General features: G+C 52.2%; 2 protein-coding genes across 3 annotated transcripts; both read left to right on the forward strand.

Moving 5' to 3' along the window:
- Positions 1–443: 443 nt before the first annotated feature.
- On the forward strand, positions 444–9,902 carry RAC2 (Rac family small GTPase 2). Its single transcript, XM_040544862.1, has 7 exons — positions 444–684; positions 3,478–3,549; positions 5,180–5,297; positions 6,755–6,817; positions 7,358–7,517; positions 8,784–8,918; positions 9,647–9,902. The coding sequence occupies exons 1-6, from the start codon at positions 650–652 to the stop codon at positions 8,912–8,914; spliced, it is 579 nt and encodes a 192-aa protein (XP_040400796.1). The 5' UTR covers positions 444–649; the 3' UTR covers positions 8,915–8,918; positions 9,647–9,902.
- A 100-nt stretch (positions 9,903–10,002) lies between these two features.
- Positions 10,003–17,970, forward strand: SSTR3 (somatostatin receptor 3). Of its 2 annotated transcripts, none has more exons than XM_040544829.1 (3): positions 10,003–13,108; positions 14,843–15,055; positions 15,814–17,970. In XM_040544829.1, exon 3 carries the CDS (start codon positions 15,869–15,871, stop codon positions 17,072–17,074), a length of 1,206 nt encoding a protein of 401 aa, XP_040400763.1. In that variant the 5' UTR covers positions 10,003–13,108; positions 14,843–15,055; positions 15,814–15,868; the 3' UTR covers positions 17,075–17,970. The 2 variants fall into 2 exon arrangements, with proteins under 2 accessions (XP_040400763.1, XP_040400765.1); XM_040544831.1 differs by having other exon boundaries at positions 12,515–13,108; positions 14,851–15,055.
- Positions 17,971–18,419: the final 449 nt, after the last annotated feature.

Below are 18,419 nucleotides of genomic sequence, written 5' to 3' on the forward strand. Positions count from 1 at the left end.
TTATCGCCACAGGAGTTGCGGGACAGAGCAGCTGTGGGGTGGCTGCTGCTTCCTAGAGGCCACTTAAGCTCCTTCTTCAGCCTTCACAGAAATTATTATTCCTCATGACATTTTGTCGTTGACACTCACGGATTCTGGGAAGACCTGAGAAATCCTCATTGCCCCAGCTCTTCATTCCTCCCCAGCTCCCACTGCAGACTTCCTTCCCTGTTTACACCTCCTCCAAAGTCTGGATGATGAAGGAGGGAGGGGGAAGTCCACCCCTCCAGTCTCTCACCCCTCTCTAAGCTTTGTTTGGCTCCCATGTAAAAGCAGTTTGGTGCCCCCAGCTGTCCGCTGGGATGGGGCAGGAAGGGAGTGGGTTGAGACACGCGGGGTGAAAAAAATGACAGCAATAATCTCCCAAACCACAAAGTCATGCACGCCCCGCCTTCAGCTAACGGCCTGGGCTGCAGAGCAGCGGTGGGAGGGGAGGAGGGACCAGAGGGCGATTGAGTAAAGTTCCCTCTTCCATTTCCTCCCTCCCTGCAACCTGCCACTCGCCTCAGCTCAAGGTCTGATACTCACATTTGCCTTTGTCTCCCTGCTGTTTGCCTTGGCCTGACTTTCCTTTGCCCCAGGCACTGTCCTCTGCCACGGGCCCAGGGACATGCAAGCCATCAAGTGTGTCGTGGTGGGAGATGGGTACGTACCCCCTTCTTTTTCTGTGGGTGCAGGGAGGAAGGGGTGGTGGCAAGGGGCGAGGAAGAAGGTCACTGCCTGGTGAGACTTCCCCAGGCTTGCTGCTGACCTCTCGCAGCCTTGTGTTGCCTTTCTTATTCTCTGTTCGTTCACCAGGGTGAGGAACTTACCTCTGAGGAGGCTGGGGGAGGGTAGAGGAGAGGACATTTTGAAGGGCATCTGCAAACGGTCATGGAAAGTGGGGTTGTCCTTCCCGGGCCTGGCAGATCTGGCCCACACACGGGAGGTGGTGGCATCGCTGCCAGGCTCAACCTGTAGGCAGGAGTCAGATTGAAAACCTGAGAGGTGCAAGTGCTCTCCTGCAGGGAAATGGCTCCTTGAAAGCCATCTGCTCACTGGGGCTGGGAGAGGACAGGGCACTGTGGTCCTGATCTCTAGCGTCTGTGTGTTCAGCTTTTCTCGACGTGTTGTCTCCGCCTCAGGGTGTCGGGGAGAACATTTGGCAAGGGATTTCTGTGGGCACAAGGAGGAGGTGCTTGCACTGAGGTGGGCACAGGTGTGTACCCCTTTGGGAGGGGGAGGCAGCCCGACTTGGCCTTCACAGCACTGTGGCGGCTCTGCCCACATCCTGTGGTCCTTGGAAATGGCTCGATCTAGGTGGAGAAGAAGGGAGGTGTGGGGGACCACGTCTGCCGTCCCCCTGCCCTGTGGGATGAGTGGATGAGGGGAGCAGAGCCCAGCAGGTGGGCAGGACATTTGGCACAGAGTCGGTTAATTCATTTCCCAGCTAGGAGCTGGCCAGACTGTTATCTGGGGCAGCTATCAGGTAACAGATGAAAAGACATTTGCAGCAGCCCTGCTCCCCACAGTCACTTCCTCCTTCAAAACTACCCCGGGGAGGAAGAAGTCTTTAAACATAACAATAAACGTCAGACATATTTTCAGGGGCTGGGGGAAGGGGACAGGGGAAAGGGAGAAGGGAGAAGGAAGGAGACAGCCCCACAGAAACATCATTACCTCTCAGCAAAGTCCCCTGAAAGCTGCAAGCTAGAACTGGATGAATAAGGCCACCAGGCATTTAACCATTGCCTTGTTAACCCATGGCTTCCCTTCACCCATTGCCACAACTCTTGTAACCACCCCTCAAGGCACCGTTCCCTCATAACAAGGCTAACCCCACTACGCGTCCTGCTCTCAGACCCTCTCACTTCAACCCCTCCTAAATCTGTCATCTACCCCATCATTTTGTTTATCTACACGCTGCACCTCTCCACCCTCCATCTTGCAACACAGAAGTCCAGTCATCCCCCATTGCTCTGAGGTCTCATTTCACCTCCCTTCACCTCCCTCCCAGCCATACCAACCCTGTCACCCTGCCACAGACCAACCTTACTGACCACAGGACCTTCTGCCATCACTTAACTAAAACCCCTCATGTTCTCCCATAGCTGTTCTGGCCCCATAGGCCTCTCCATCACATACCATCAACCTCTTAGCGCTCCCTGAATTCAGTCCCAGGAACCTGCATGTGTACAGATCACTAACCCCACATCTCTCAATAGCTTTGCCATAACCTTCACCCCTTCACTGACTCTTCATATTCCTCTTGGTTCAATCAGACTAATTCAGAACTGTTCTCCCTTCCATCACTAACTCACACCCCCCAACCCCATAGATCTCCTGAGCCATTCCCTACACAGTTTCAGGAAGCCTCCATGGCACTCCTTCAATATCTCTATAACAAGAGGAAAGCAGGGGAGCTAGGGAAAGAGGGAACTCGGAGAGGAGGAGCTCAGAAAGGGAGGTGGCAGAGGGAGGAAAAAAGAGTCAGAGCACGGCCAGCAGGAGTGACTCCACCAGAAGGACATGGGCTCTTCTCCCAGAAGAGGCATCTCCTTGATCCTGCAACTGTGGTCACAGGCTGAGGATGGAGGTTGCTCTTCCCACTTCCACTTTGCACATGCTGAAACTGAAGCCTGGCCAGGCTTTCCCAGGCCACACAGACCTGAGAAATGACAGCTCAGCAGGAAAAGGATTCTTCTTCCCATACCTGCCCTGGCTGCTTTATCTTCTTGGAATTTCTCTCTACTTCTTTTATGCCTCACCACAGGCTTCGCCTTGCCCATGACACCTCCTCCCCTTGACTGACTGCCCATTTCCCTTCTCTGTCACACCAGTGCTCTCACCCAGCCTGGGTTGTGCTGCTGCTACCCCATCTTATTTGCTCTCCACCCTGCTGCAGCATGTGGGTGGGGGAGGCTGAGGAGAGAGGAAGCACGAGCTACATGCGCAGAAACACCGCAGGCAGCCACAAGGAGAGGCACCTTGCTGGCTGCTGGCAGCTTCTGGTGTGGGTGATGTTGCAGCTTGCAGCAGCCTGTGGATGGTGCAGACGGGCAAGGCTGCAGACAGCCTTAGCTCTGACACTCCTGCACCAAGTCACTACGTGTATATCCTGGCTATGACTGTGCAGCACCATGCACACTCTGGAAAATGGTCTCACCCCCAGCTCGGAGTGGATGCATTTTGGCTGAGTGATCTCTGTACCAAACCATAAAAACAAGCCTTCATGCTTAAAGTCAGCAAACAGCTCTGGGTGACATCCTGTCTTCCTTCCTACCAGTTGTCTGTCCTATGGCTACACGTTGTCAGGTCCTGTGAATGTGTTTTTCCTTTCAGGGGTTTTCTAACAGGGCTAACTTTGAGGCATGGAAGGATTTCCCCATCCTCATCTCACCCTAGCAAGACTGATGGCACTACCATTATTCCCTGCTATGTTTTTTCTTTCTCTTCCAGAGCTGTGGGGAAAACCTGCCTCCTTATCAGCTACACCACCAATGCCTTCCCAGGAGAATACATCCCTACTGTGTGAGTGACACATCCGCAGTCCTGGGGTGGGTGGGAGGTGGGAAAGCAGGGTGCAGAGGGGTGCAGAAAGCCCTGTTCTGCACTCTGAAGGCAGGGTTGCAATCTCCAGGCCAGCAGAGGAAGAGCTGCCAAACCAACGAAGGTGCCTCTGCACTTCTGGTCTGTCATTCACGTTTCAGCACAATGGCCTTACAAAACCCTAGTATAAATGGGATATTTGGGAAACATAAACCAACCCAAGGGTCTACCTGCCTGCTAAGTTTACAAGTAGCAGGTGGAGTCTTGCTAGGTGAACCAGTTAGGCAACAGGCTACAAAAATGGGACCAGACCCAGGAGAAGGTGACTGTCTGGACAGGGGTCCGCACACCTTCATTGTTCAAGGTAATGTTATTGGAGCAGGCCATGATAACCCTGGTGGTAAGAGTAAAGGATTCAGATAAATGCCAGAGCAGAAGAACTATGCAATTCAGCAGATGTGTGGAATAGGTAGCAAGCTTAGGGCTGCCTTTGACTGAGTGGTCAGATGCATCATTTGTCTCCCCCCGTTACGTGGGATATGTTTGGAGATACAAACCATGCATACTCGTACCTTACCACTGGGGTGTGGAGTATGACTACACGCTCCCTGAGGAGGGAGAAAGAGTGTGTCACACTGCCAGTTCAGGTGCAGGAAAACCTCAGAGCCTCACTTTTTTTTTTCCAGACCAATTTGCAACAGAGGCTGCAATAATAACTGCGGCAACAAGAACCCATCTCACCTCAATCTCGTTTTTGCAAGGACATCATCCCTTCCTGGCAGGTGGCCATGAAGTGGACGTGCGTATAGTGGGCCACAGACCATTTCTCTTTATGCCTGAGACTTGTGGCTGGAGATGGGGAATGGAGGCCATTTTATGCCCCTGGGCAGTATGGCTTATCTTACAATGGCAGTGTGTGCCATGAGCACATTCAAAAGGTCTTTGCATTGGTTCCTTACTATCTGTTTTTCTTCATGAAGCTTATGAAAAGATATAGCAAAAAGAACAGGAAAGAAAATTTTCTGAGAACCCAGGGCAAAACACCTCTGTGGATGTAAAAAACATTTTTGGCAATATGTCTTTTTTCCCAAGCATGCAATCCTGACAGCTGTTCTCAAATATTTCATTTTATGCTTTCAAAGAGGAAGGGAGCACACCTGGGTATATTGACCTCTGCTCCAGCAGAAGTGTTGAGGAGTGCAAGGCTTTGGGACAGTTACAGAGACATGTGTTGTTTCCCCACTCTCAAGGATAAATCCATGGTTTAGAGCACAAATGAAAAGCACGGGGACTTGGCTAGAGTGGCAATGGTTGTGGGAAGGACATTGAGGAGATAAGCAGGAAACTCACAAGTTTATTGATCAGCGTGCAAGATGGAGGAGGTGGAGCTGCAGCCAGGCACCTGTTGAGGACAGCTGGGTGATGGGGAGGAGGCTGATGTTGAGTGGAAATTCTATCAGGTAGAGGTTCACAGGAAAACAGCATCAGCCGTGTGAGCTGAGAAGAGGAATCACTATGCTTTGCCCTGGGGTGCATACAGTGAGTTTTTTGCCCCACTGGAAGAGCTCCCTCTTCTAGTTTTTGATCCATGGCATATGTCTCTGCATTTCAGGTTTGATAACTATTCCGCCAATGTGATGGTTGACAGCAAGCCTGTAAATCTGGGACTATGGGATACTGCCGGACAAGAGGATTATGACAGGCTGAGGCCTCTTTCTTACCCACAGACGGTGAGTCACATTCCATGCTCCTCCTCCCTTGTTCCTCTTTCAGATATATTTCCTTTCCCTGCTTGAAAATCAGCATTTGCCGTACAGCAGTGACAGGATTGTTCCCTTCTCTTTCCGCCCTTTTCTGAGAATATTTATGTTGATACACAGTGCCTGGAAACCCTAAAGGTAAAAGGCATTTATGGGAGTTTTGGAGCCTTCATCTAAATGTCATTACTGGGATAACTCAGCAAGAAAACAGATCCTCAAAGATACTTTTGAGTCCACCTGACACTGATTTCAAGGTGGGGTTAGATGCCTTACACAGCTCTGGTGAAAAAATGCCCTTCTTATGAAGCCCAAGTGGCTCAGGGAATTTTGGAGCTGAGGCAGGAGCTTTCCACATTCCTATGAACCCCTATGCTGGCCTCTGACCTTTACAAGAAATCAGGTGTGTGGACACACGTATTTGATCCACTGGTGCCTCAACTCAGCCCAAGCCTCTAACAGAACAAATGGATGGTTCTTATCAGATAGCGTGTTCACCAGTTTTTCACCACATTGTCAGAGTGATTTTAGGATTTCAAGGTCACCTCCCCTGAAGGATGTTGTTCCAAGCAGTCTCTTAGCAAGTGCAGAAAGACCCTGCTGCCTCAGGCATTGGTCTGAAGGTTGCCATTGCAACCAAAAGGACTAGGAATTGAGGGCACAGTTTGTTTCAGCTAGGTTCAGCCACCTGAAAGTCAGATGTCTGATATAAGCTGCTTGCCTAGGCTCCTTCTGCAGTCAGTGCATATTTCTCAACATGCATATTTCCCAACAACGTGTTTGCACCCACTATGGGACATGTGCCAAGCACAGGTAGGGAAAATTTTTCTGAGCCCCTGGTGGCTGTAGAAGTATGGCAATGTTGGGCCTGACACTCTTGTTTAAGATAGCTGAAGTTGGATAGAAGAAATATAGCCCTGAAGGGTTTGGCTTTGGGGTTTGGCTTTGTTTTGTTTCTAATAGAAGCCTAACTTCTGCCATGCCCAGGAAAAGTGCTTATGTGGATAACATCCTCTGCCTCATTTGCCTCCTGAATGTGCACTTTTGGGGTTGAACTCAGTTTTGTCTCAGCAGCAGGCAAAATTATTCTGTCCTGAAAACTATCTGGCTTTCTATGAGAAATGAACAGGATGCTGTCAGACCGTTTCCCATGAGGATGAGTGTGCCTACCACAAAAACCCCATCCTTGTAGTTAACATTTTGGCTCTTCTGATAGTGGTGGCTATGGTTACCATGAGTCAGGGGAGCAAATATTCTTCTCTCCTCTAGAGACAATCAGCAGCAGTCTGGACTGTGTTAGATAGTGAGAGACAGCTTTCCCCAACATGACCCTCTTTGGTGCACACCCAGTTTTGCTGTCCCTTCCCTGCCTCCTGTATAGCAATCCCATGTGCTCATCCTAACTCTGCACCATGGTTGTATGTCTACAGGACGTTTTCCTGATCTGCTTTTCCCTTGTCAGCCCAGCATCTTATGAAAACGTCCGTGCTAAGGTGAGACGGTGTATCCTGGTCCTTCAGGGGTTGTGGAGGGTGAGCTTGGTGTTGGTCTTGCAAAGAGAGTGACTGTGGGTGGAGACTGCTAATGCAATGTCTAGACCTAGAGAGGTAATGTCCTTTTTTTGTGTGTCAATCAGAAGGAATTAAAACGTAGTATTTCCTTCCAACACCTTTCAAGTTTCTCCTTGGGTTTCAGGGAGCTGACTGATGGCAAACAGCTTGTGCTTTTGCTTAGTAGACTGTGCTCAGCACTGCCTCTCCTTTCACCCCTCACTATTCCCCTGCTCTGATGTTTCAGTGCCTGAGGGACTCGATTCATGCTTTGAGCTCCATGTGAAGGATTATGTCTGTGGACCTGGAAACAGGCTGGTCTGGGCCAGGCTGTAGTGTCCAACACTGGATGGAAGGGCAGTGGGGAAGGACAGGGTGTCAGCTATCTTGCTGGATTTTTTTCAGGGGTGCCTCTTTGTTTCCCCATACATGTGAATACGTGTGGTTTAGTCTCTCATCTCTGCCCTTTTGCTCCCTCACTAGTGGTTTCCTGAGGTGCGGCACCACTGCCCTAGCACTCCCATCATACTTGTGGGCACAAAGCTGGATCTTCGTGATGACAAGGACACCATTGAGAAGCTGAAGGAGAAGAAGCTATCCCCCATTACGTATCCTCAGGGTCTTGCCCTGGCCAAGGAAATCGGTATGTGCTTGCAGGCAACATCTTGGGCCTACTGAAAGGAGAGAGGCAGAAGATAAAGGCTTCCCCTCAACCTAATGTGGCTTCCTTAGAGATATTTCTGAGGGAAACAGGGAGACACATGAAGGGCAAAATGCACTTCGGGAGGCTCAGGAAGGAGATCTGCTCCTTGACGAAACCTCAGCACCTCAAACCTCTGTCTGCTGCCCCTCTCTGGATGCCACCCTCCACACACATGCAGTACACATATGCAAGTGCCTACATACACACTTGCATGCTCTGCTCTCCGTTTACTCTGCTGTTTCTATCTGGGCCAATACTTTTCTGTAAAAGCCGCAGCTGCTGTGTGGGCAGAGGCCTTCCGGAAATAGGCGGAAGACTGAGTTTTCTAACATCTCTCAGGAAGAGCTGCAACTGCAGCTTCCTGTTCCTGCCTCTGATAAGCGGGGTTTATGCATGCAACCCCACATACTACATGTATCTCACCCCATCTCTGGATGTCAGCCCCCTCCTGCTTTCTGGGACATGCACCAATGCCTGTGCCTGGTAACCCCTCAGATGCAGCAGGCAGAGAGAGCAGAAAGGGAGAGAAACACAGCTTGAGGGAGGAGTTTTCAAGTGGGAGTTTAGAGGAGAGGGTGGCCAACCAGGGTATCATAGCCAGCCTCATGCGATGGCTCTGCTTCGACTACAGGACTGGGGAATAGGCAAGCCCTGGTCTTGTACAGCTGGAAAGCTTTGCCCTGAAGTCACTAGTGCCTGAGTGAGTGAAGTGTTTCCTGCCAATGCTTAATGGATTTGGTCACACAAGCCCTATCTATTCAGTTTGGGCAAGAGCCAAGTGCCTTGCATGAGATCTCTGACAATTCTGGAGCCCAGAGTCCCAAAAAGGAGGCGCTATGTGGTTTAAGATGCCACCGAAGGTGCTTGAGGCCAGGCAGTCTGAATGACACTTGAAGCCTGCGGAGACTTGAGGCCTTGTCTCAAGATGAGATTCAAGTGTTGTTCAGGCATGTGCCTCAGGACCTTGTCTGCAAAACATGCACTGAGGGAGGAGGGTGCTGTGGCGGTGAGGTGATCGGAGCCAGAAATGTTCACTGACACAGGCACGTGCATCTCTCTCGGCTTGACAGCAATCTGTGGTATTCCTCCTCCTCCTGCACTGGTTCTCTTCTGAGTCAGGACCCTTCACAGCAAACTCCCAGATACCCCCACTGCCTACCCCAATCTTCTTCCTCCTCATTACGGCACCTGCTTTCCTCCCAACAGACTCCGTGAAATACCTCGAATGCTCGGCATTGACGCAGCGCGGCCTCAAGACGGTGTTTGATGAGGCCATCCGAGCAGTCCTCTGTCCACAGCCCACTCGGACAAAGAAACGAGCATGCAGCCTCCTCTAGGAGAGTAAGTGTGAGAGGGATCTCTGGGGAGGATACCGGTGGCCCTTTCCTGCTCCTGGACCCAGATGGTTAGGACCTGCTGTGCCTGGTGGGATGGGTCACCCTCAGAGAACAAGAGGGAAACAGCAGTCCTGCTTCGGGACAGGACAGGACATGGTGGGATGGAGAACATGGGCCCCTTGTCCACTTCTTCCTTCCTGCCCATGTGAAGGTTTGCCCCCATCTCCGGGTGCAGGGAGGCCCAGGATTTCCTACCCCTGCCCTCACAGAAAAGGACTGCCTGTCACTTTCTGCCACTGAGGGAACAGCATCCAAACTGCCCTGGGCATGGCCAGCTGTGAGCTATGCAAAGCTGCAGCCTTTGCCTATAAACAAGGAAGAAAAAAAAAAAAAAAGAAAAAAAAAAAGCTGTTCCTTATTCATGGGAAATTGCCTAAATGGCCCTTCCTCTTACCAGAGCCTGCTCACCTCAGGGGATGTTCTGTACGGCTTCGCATTGGCAAGCAGCAGCTGCACCCCCAGGACTCCTTTATTCCTCATATTGTCCCTTCCTGTCCTCCTTCAACTCAAGGAGACAAAGCTTTGGCCAGAGCCTGATGAGAGAGCAGAGCGAGAGCTTTCCATCCGGGGGCCTGGCCCCCTTCCTTCTCCTACCACCACTGGGGCCAAGGGAGGGAGAGCAGGAGAACAGCTGAGTGGGTCTCACAAGGCCTGTCCTTGTTTTGGTTGCAGACCACGGCCCCGTCCTGATGCCAGGCTGTGCCCGACATGCAGGAAAGCGATGACTCCACCATCCCGGAGCTCAGTACCTTCCAGCAGTCACTGCGCTTCTCACTTCTGCTGGCTTGAAAGACTGTCGTGGGTCTGTAGCACTGGTTTGACCGTTTGCACAACTGCCCCACACCCCGGCTGCCCCTTCCCTTCCTCATTACCCCCCCCTTGAAGTCACAACGTAGTGAGTAGGACATAATAAAAAGACCGTACATCCTTGCCATGCCTCTGGTGTGTCGCAGCTCGGGGGACAGCGGGATGGCAGCGAGCAACATTTGGAGGCACCCGCTAGCCATAACCATCCTTTGGAAGGGGATACCCAGGTGGGACCACTCTGAGCTTGGTTCTGGGGTGCCCAGGAATTGCAAACATGGTGCCACACAAAGGCAGCAGGGCAATTGCACCTTGGCTTTTGCCCTTCTCGGGCTCCGCATGTTCACTTGAAAAAGTTTTCTCCTCCCCTAGCAAAGCTTTGCCTCTTCTGCAAGCTTTGGGGGGGGACACCCTTACTCGGACTGCTCTGTGTGGTGGCTGTCCCTGCAGGGTGCTGGGGAAACCCTTGCACCAAAACATTTCTGCACGAACGCTCCGGAGCTTGCGTCATAGGTGGTCATATCGGTGCCCGCACTTGCTCATGCTGCCAGGCACAGGCAGAGCGAGAACAGGAAGGGGGAGGGAAGGGTAAAAAAAAAAAAAGAAAAAAGCGCGAGAGAGGAATGAGTCACCAGTCCAGACAAATTGCCTCCGAGTCACTAAAATTAAGCCGGAGAGAGTGGTCCCAGCGGTACGATGGATCTGGCAGCTGTGAGCACCTGCCTTGCTGATGCATTGCAGGGACTCGAGAGTCAGAAGTGCTACAGGGTGGCTGCCACCGCCACCGCTCGCAGGTGGGAGGAGGGCTCCGGGTGAAATGATTGGCACTGCAAAATCCTGCAGTCCTAGGAGGGCACGGGGAAGCCGTGGAGTTGAGCCAGCTCGCCTCTCCTTGCTGCAGCGCTGCCGCTGAGCTTCCCAGGCTGCGTCCTGCACCGAGGGGTGGCGTGGGTTGTGTCGGCATCAACCCACCACAGCACAGCCCCCAAAGTACCCTGCTGCTGGGGACACTTGCGCAAGTGCAGTGCATGGCTGGATCTGCCTACAGCAGTTCAGTGATAGGAGACACTATCCGCTGGTGTCTGCAAAGCAACCCTGGAGGACATCCTGCGGCAGCGAGTTCCACAAATGCCTGCATTGCATGTGAGCTGCCAGACAAATTTCCCAAGCCCCACAAATGCAAATTGTGCCAGCACTGCTGCAGAGGAGCACCAGTCTCAGGTGAGGGTACGTACCTGTGGGTGGGCAAGGGACAGAAAGCCCTTGAGACTGGGACCCAGCTTCTCTAAAATATTGCAAACATCACTCAAACCACTGAATTCACAGCAAGTTGTTATTCCTTCTCCAGTTGCAAAGCTTTTACCCCCTCAGTGTGTTCAATGCCCTGTCCCCTGTCACATGCAGCAATGCAGAGGAAGGAGAGGCTCGCCATATGCATGAAACAAAATCGATGCATCTGTGGAGGGGCACGAGCTGAGCTCCCCTTCCAACACAGCTCAAGCAGCTTTCACAACCACCGATGGAGCTGCCTGAGGCTGAGAACGGGGAAGGACTCCAGGCATTGAGGAAGCAAGCTGGAGAAATGGAAGTTGTGGTCCTGTGACTGTGCGTATGCTAACAGGTCCTACAAAGGGTAGCTGGCGTGGGCAGACCTCTGCTGTTGAGAGGCTGTTTCCAGACACGAACCCTTGGGCTCTCTGCGTGGTGTGGTGGACACAGCCCTGCCATGACAAAGACAACCACTGGGTGCTGCCCATGCCATTTCTTCCCCAGTGAGGCCTCATCTCTCCTGTGGCTCCAGACAGTATGTGGCCAGGACCTCAGCAGAAGGTGTCCTGACAGTTTTCTAACCTGCATTCACCTGTTCACCTTCGAGCAACACTGGCTGGACATAAAATTGCACCAGCAGTTATGGAAGCCCAGGTTTTAGCCCATGGCTATGTTCGCCTAACAGAGATGCTCACTGCTTCTGTGGAGGCTGGAATTGGCCCTAGGAGCTCAAATGCTCAGAACAGCAGTGCCAAATGCCAAGAGCTGGGTGATTGCACAGTACAGGGAGTCATCGCTGTAGGCTGCAGGGTAGGGAAGGGGTGAGGAGTATAGGGAAGCACTCAGAGCTGGGAATGGGATGGGGAAATCCTAATTTCCTTCCTGGAGAAGTCCAGTTACAAATGAGCTGAATTTCTTGCCCTGTCCCATTCTTCTGGGTCCACCCCTTGCAGCACAGATGAAAATTGATGGGCGAGTTTGGGGCTATGTAGGTGTTTTTTTTTTTTTTTTTTTTTTTTTTTTGTTTGTTTGTTTGTTTTTTCCAAAGAAGGTGTAAAAGACATGAGATTCTGCAGGGAGCCAGGGGAGGGAGAAAGCTGAGACAGACAGCCCCCTATTTGCCCATCTGCCCCCCGCTGGAGGTGCTCGAAGGGCAGAGCAGAGGGCAGCAGGATCTGTGTGCTCAACACCACCCCTGCTTCCGAGCATCTTGCCAGCCAGAAGGCTTTGCTGTCAGCCTGCAGCTCCGCGCAGCACCGGTCCTGCCTGCAAGATGCTGGGAGCAGGGAGCTCCCGGGGAGGGGGGCATTCGCAGAGCGCTTTGCATCACCATCGCCCCTCGCTGAGGAGGTCCTGGCGGAGCTGAATCCCCCCCTGCCACACCACTCTCCCACCACACAGCTGCTCTCAGCATCCCTTTCTTCCTTCATCTCCCCTCCACTCCCCTCGGCTCCCTCCTCCTTCCACCCCGCTCCTCCATCACCACTCCTGCTGTCTCCCACCCCCTTCCCTGCGCTCTCCGCTCGCTTCCCTCCTGTATCTCTCTCCCCCCTTCCTCTCTCCATCCCGGTCGCTCCCCTCCCTTTCTCCCTCTTCCCATGCCCTATCGCTCATCCTTTCATTCTCATTCTCCTGCCGCTGCTCCTGCGCCTGGCGCCCATTGGTCGCCAGGATCCGTCCCCCAGCAGCTGCCACCCCTCTCCATCTGCCACCCCCAGCCGCCGAGCCCCCCTCTCCTGCAGATGGACAGGGGACCGGGGGGCACACCGGGGTCCGCTGAGCCACCAGTGTGGGGATGAGGGGGTCTGGCATCCCTTCACGGCCATGTCCCCCCCATGAGTGGGTCCTGGGGCTGAGGAGGCGAAGTCCCGCAGCAGTCAGAGAGGGGCGATGGGCAGGCCCAGGAAGGAGGACGTGCGTCTCTGCTGATGGGACATTTTAGGACTTGCTCCCTCCTGGGACTGCTTTGTTCAGTTGCTTTTAAGAAAGCGAGGGGAAGGGGAAAACTATGACACGGATTCTCCCCGGTGAAGCAGAGGAAAACATGCATCCCAACGACACGTAAGTACCCGGCGGCTCTGCCCGCTCTTCCCAGCTGTCTCCCGCGGGCATGAGTCCACGCAGAAGTTAACTCCGAGTCCCAGAGAAGAAGCCTGCTGACCCCCCCTGCTCTGCCAGCACAGCCTGGTCCACACCATTTTGCTCAGCCCTGCAGGGAGGCAGCGGCCATCCTGAGCTGGGATGGGACCACGGGAAACAAGGTGGGCAGGAGGGGAGGGTGGCAAGGGGCTTGCAAGTTTCTGGGCTCAGTGGTCTCTCACAGCTTTTTGTCCTGTTTTGCAATCAGGTTTTAGTATCCCCCTCCTCCTCCCAATCAATGCAGAAATATAGAAAAAAAAATACATATTTTTATCCCTAAAAAAATCAGTGGCACCAATTCCCTGCCCCTCCCTACCTCTCTGCCCACACCTGCTCTCCAGCTGTATGGGCCAGGAGCATTCTGGCAGCACTTGTTAGGAGATCCCAAGCCTCTTGCAACAGGTGCTGTTCACATCACTAGGGACAGACCCCAAGCAGATGCACACTTTCAGTCTGAGGCCAATTTTCCTCACCACTTTCTACCTATGTGGGTGCTGCCAAAGCAGCCAGCAGCGTGGATCTGACCCAAATGAGGCACTGATGTCCTGTGGTTGTTCTTTAAAACTAGCCAGAGTATCTGCTGTGAAGCTTGAGCTGGTAGATGGTATTCGACAAAGTTAGAGGGGCGCAGACAGACCATGCCTGCTAAAAGACAAAGTTTCTCCACCATAGCTGTTTGAGCAGGAGAATAAGATTGTAGAGAATTTGTGTTTTGTGCTGTATGCTTTAGCATTTTTGGTAGGGCTTTTGGACCTCTGAAGCTGGCTTTAATGTATTGCTAAACAACAGCCTGAGCAACCAGCTTTGAGGTCTAGACCCCAGACACTTCCCCACATGCTTTTCACCCCAGCATGTGTCCTTATCCATATTTGACATCCATGGGGCTCTTCTCCAAATATCTTTTTGGAAATTCCTGTGCATGAAGGAGGAACATCCACAGGGGTTCCTAATGATGTCCTCGCATTTTAGAGGATCATCTTTTTATGAACACTTTGTTCTGGTCTCTGCCACCTGTCACAGGGATCTTTCTCCCTAGAGCAGCCACTGCCATCCCCTTTGCAACAAGAGCTAATGGGCTCATGCGTCACTGGAACAGCAGTGGAAAAAACATCAGAGGAAAGATCCTGGAGCTTAGAAACTGAGTATCAAATCATTTCCTACTCTGCTTATTTATTGCATCCACTCATGATGTGTGGGACAACACAGTACTGCAGGACCCCAAGAGATGGTCTTCCATTAAGACAGTGCTTCACAGCCCAAGGAACATGCAAAAAAATCCTAAACAATTCCAGTCCTTCAAAGCCCACTTAAGTATAGCAGGAAATGTTTGTGCAATATCCAGTAGGAATGAGCTTAAGATATAGTTGCCCAGTTGTCTTTTTGTGGGACCTGTCAGATGAGGTTCTTTCAGCATAAGATTTGGCACTTTTGTGGAGTCTGTTGGGTTTGCCTATCTGATATTCAAGGAATCCATCCAAAACTCAGGTCTCCCCTGAGGTTTCCAGAATGACATCAACAAAAAAGACAAAAAGCTGTATTATCAAGACATGTGTGAACAATGTTGGGATGCTCTGTAAAATCCTGTCTTTGAGAAAAGTTTCTGGAGTGTTTCTAGCCTCCTAAAAGTTGTTAATATTGGGACTCCTTTCCTTTGAGATCCCCAGGTTTCATTTCAAGAACAAAGGAGCTTCAGGGCCCTAAGAGATCTGTCGGGATGTGTGAAGGTGAGCCTCAGGGTCCCTGTACTCTTCCACCAAGTCATCATCATTTCCAAGGAGCTGGTGCATCAAGACGGTGACCCTGCCAGTCCAGAAAAATTCACCAGAGCTGGAGTGATCGGGAAAGCATCACACGTCTCCCCTGCCTAAGGTATGCCAGGGTGTCTCTGGTCTGGAGTATATGCTGGGTGCTGTTACATGTCTGGAGCCTTGACTAAAGACAGAAGGCACGTCGTTCCCTTATCTGTCTCTTCTCTCCCTGCAACTTCTCACCCAGTGTCAGCAGAGAGCTGGTGGAGAGCTGAGAGCTTGTTTGCTCAAAGCTCTCTCTGAGTGAGCTGAGAGTGCTGTTTCTATGCCAAACACTGATGTGACGAGCAATTGGGCAACCCACATTAGGAGGGCTGGGACACTGCTTTGGTGTTGTGAACAGCTGGGGCAGGCAGAGCCTCTTCCATTAGCAGTGTGCTGCAGGGTGCAGAAAGAGAGAGAGAGAGAGAAAATGAGAGAAAGACAAGAGAGAGAAATGGACCGATCCCTCTTGGAGTACCCAAAATAACCTAGCTCTTCCTTTACTTTCAAACTAGCGTGACACAAAAGAGCGACTCCCCCTGTTCCAAACCTATTGCATGGTTCTTCCCCTGAGGATCTTTCCCTAGAGGAGAAGATCCACTGGCACACATTGAGCCATGTCCCTGTTTATCCCTCCATGCCTACTGTGCCTCCCAGGCCTGGATGGGATTGTTTTTGTCCCACATGTTCCCATGGCTGCCAGCATCCGCAAACCCACCTCGACTTCCCACACCTGTCCACACTCACAGACTGTTAATGCGGAGATTTTATCTGTGGCTTGGTCAGCTGTCATATCCCCAGTGTAAATATCCTTTCTTCTCCTCCTCTCACATGCAGGTTGCTGACTGATCCAGCAGGGAGACCTCCCCTCGCCCTCTGCCCTGCCTCTGCTATGGACACTTCTGCTTTCAGCCTCCCCACGCCGGCAGTGTCAGAGGAGGGGAATGCCTCTGGTAGCTGGGCAGGCTTCACCACCCCCAACAGCTCCACCACTGCCAGCCCCAGTGTGGTTTTCAGCGGAGTCCTCATCCCCCTGGTCTACCTCATTGTCTGCGTGGTGGGGCTGGTTGGGAATTCCCTGGTCATTTATGTGGTCTTGCGGCACTCGGTGAGTGAATCAGTGACCAACGTCTACATCCTGAACCTGGCCCTAGCCGATGAGCTCTTCATGCTGGGCCTGCCGTTCCTGGCTGCACAAAATGCCCTGTCCTACTGGCCGTTTGGGTCCTTCATGTGCCGCCTGGTGATGGCCGTGGATGCTATCAACCAGTTCACCAGCATCTTCTGCCTGACGGTGATGAGCGTTGACCGCTACCTGGCCGTGGTCCACCCCGGGAAGTCCTCCAAATGGCGGACGGCACGGGTAGCCAAGGCCGTGAGTGCGACCGTGTGGATGTTGTCATCCATAGTGGTGCTACCCGTGGTGGTCTTCTCAGACGTCCCCTTAGGGATGAGCACGTGCCACATCCAGTGGCCAGAACCTGCCTCGGTGTGGAGAGCTGGCTTCATCGTCTATACTGCCACCCTGGGCTTCTTCGGGCCGCTGCTGGTGATTTGTCTCTGCTATCTCCTTATCGTCGTGAAGGTCCGCTCCTCCGGCAGGCGGGTGAGGGCTCTGTCCTCCAAGCACAAGCTTTCAGAGCGCAGAGTGACTCGCATGGTGGTGGCTGTCGTGGCCGTCTTCGTCCTCTGCTGGCTTCCATTCTACGTCCTCAACATAATCAATGTCGTTTGCCCACTGCCTGAGGAGCCATCCCTCTTCGGTGTCTACTTCCTCGTGGTGGTGCTGCCGTATGCCAACAGCTGTGCCAATCCTATCATCTACGGCTTCCTCTCCTACCGCTTCAAGCAGGGCTTCCGAAGGGCCATCTTCAGGCCATCCCGCCGAGTCCAGAGCCAGGAAGTGCCAGCATGTCCGCCAGAGAAGACTGATGATGAAGGGGAAGAGGGAGAGATCAGCAAGATTGCCCAGAACGGCAATGACAGGCAGGAACGACCGCTATGCCATGGGGCAGGAGAGAGCAATGAGCAAAAACCACTCCCTGAGCAGCCTGTGGGCTCTGAGAAGAGCAACAAGCTGCATGTCAGTTATTTATGATGAAAGGAACGGTGCAGGGGAAAGAGACATTGAGACGTGGGATCCCCTTCACCCTCTGTGCTATTCCACCTCAAACACAATGGGAAAGGTCAATACAAGGGAATATTAAAGGTCAAGATTATGCTTAAGGATGAAGAGGGCTCCATGAGCTTGTGGAAAAAGCAAAGCATTGCACTTGGCTTTGGAAGGGACACCTGAGGTCTGTTTGGTACCAGGTAAAGGAAGGACTGGGTCCAGGGAGAGCTGCAGAGGTGATGGGCACTGGAAGTATGGAGAGAGCAAGGTCAGCCCTACACTGCATGATCCAACCTTTGACCACCTTGAGCTGTGAAGGGCATCAGCTACCATGTGTCGGGCACTTCAAGGAAGTCTTCAAATAGGTATATGTGACTTGTGCCTTTGAAGATCTGTAATAGGCATCACAGTGCCTCGGTTATCTTCCTTACGAACACGAGAAGCAGTTTGCCCTGAAGGAAGAACAGGAAGGAAAATTCTCTGCAGCTAAGACACGCCAGCCAGTTGCATGAATGGCTGACCCTTCTCTAGCTCTCCAGCAAGTCTTAGGGACAGCTTATGCTCCTGCACTGGTCCTGGCTGGAGACCACTCTGACTACTCAAATCCTGCTCTTTCTTCCTAGGGTTCTCATGGACTCTGGGCAGGCTGATGAGAATTACCTGGGACAGCAAATGGGATGTTTCTTTCCTGAACTCTGCAAACTTCAGGTTTTCCTGGTGACTCTGCACCCTGGTGGATGATGTAAGAAGGGTAAAAAAGAAGCCAGCGAGGCATGGGTTGGAGGCAAGGTTTATTACAAACTGAAGCACCCTTTCCCTTTTCCTCTTCCTCCGCCTGACTGTAAATAAACAAAAAGCCTTTGGACATAAAGGCCAACTGAGCAGAGCCACTCTGTGTGTTAAGAGGAAGGGGGATGATATAGATTTGGCTCTCCGGGGAATACACAGTGTCTCTGATCTCTGTACGGAGGAATGTTTGACTGGTACAGAATATCAAAGCACGTATCAGTAGAGGAAGGGGGCAGGGAGCAGAGGGGTCTTGGGAGATCTCCAGTGTGTGAGATTTATGGTTGCAGGAGTCTGGGAAATACTACAAAGTGATTGTTCTTGTGGCAAATGAGAGGGTATTTGGCTCTGGATGGAGAAGAAATGATGTGTGTGTGTGTGCAGGAAGGTGGCTGTATGTGAAAGTATGCAAGTATATATGGCAATGTGTGTGTGCGTGTGACTAGCTGTGTAAGAGTGTGAGAGGACGTGTGTCGCTGTGAGTGCTGGGGGAGAGCTTGCTTCTGTGCACATTGTTGGAGGGAAGCTGTTGGTGGCTGAGTGC

This window comes from Cygnus olor, chromosome 1 (assembly GCF_009769625.2).
Source record: "Cygnus olor isolate bCygOlo1 chromosome 1, bCygOlo1.pri.v2, whole genome shotgun sequence".
In the NCBI taxonomy this organism is placed as follows: Eukaryota; Metazoa; Chordata; class Aves; order Anseriformes; family Anatidae; genus Cygnus; species Cygnus olor.

What these genes read in the sequence shown, in the direction of transcription:
- RAC2 (XM_040544862.1), top strand. Translation starts at nt 650, where the DNA reads ATGCAAGCCATCAAGTGTGTCGTGGTGGGAGATGG. An exon ending in GGAGAATACATCCCTACTGT is followed by an intron (nt 3,550 to 5,179) that starts GTGAGTGACACA and finishes TCTGCATTTCAG; the next exon opens with GTTTGATAACTATTCCGCCA. An exon ending in TGCCCTGGCCAAGGAAATCG is followed by an intron (nt 7,518 to 8,783) that starts GTATGTGCTTGC and finishes TCCTCCCAACAG; the next exon opens with ACTCCGTGAAATACCTCGAA.
- SSTR3 (XM_040544829.1), top strand. Translation starts at nt 15,869, where the DNA reads ATGGACACTTCTGCTTTCAGCCTCCCCACGCCGGCAGTGTCAGAGGAG.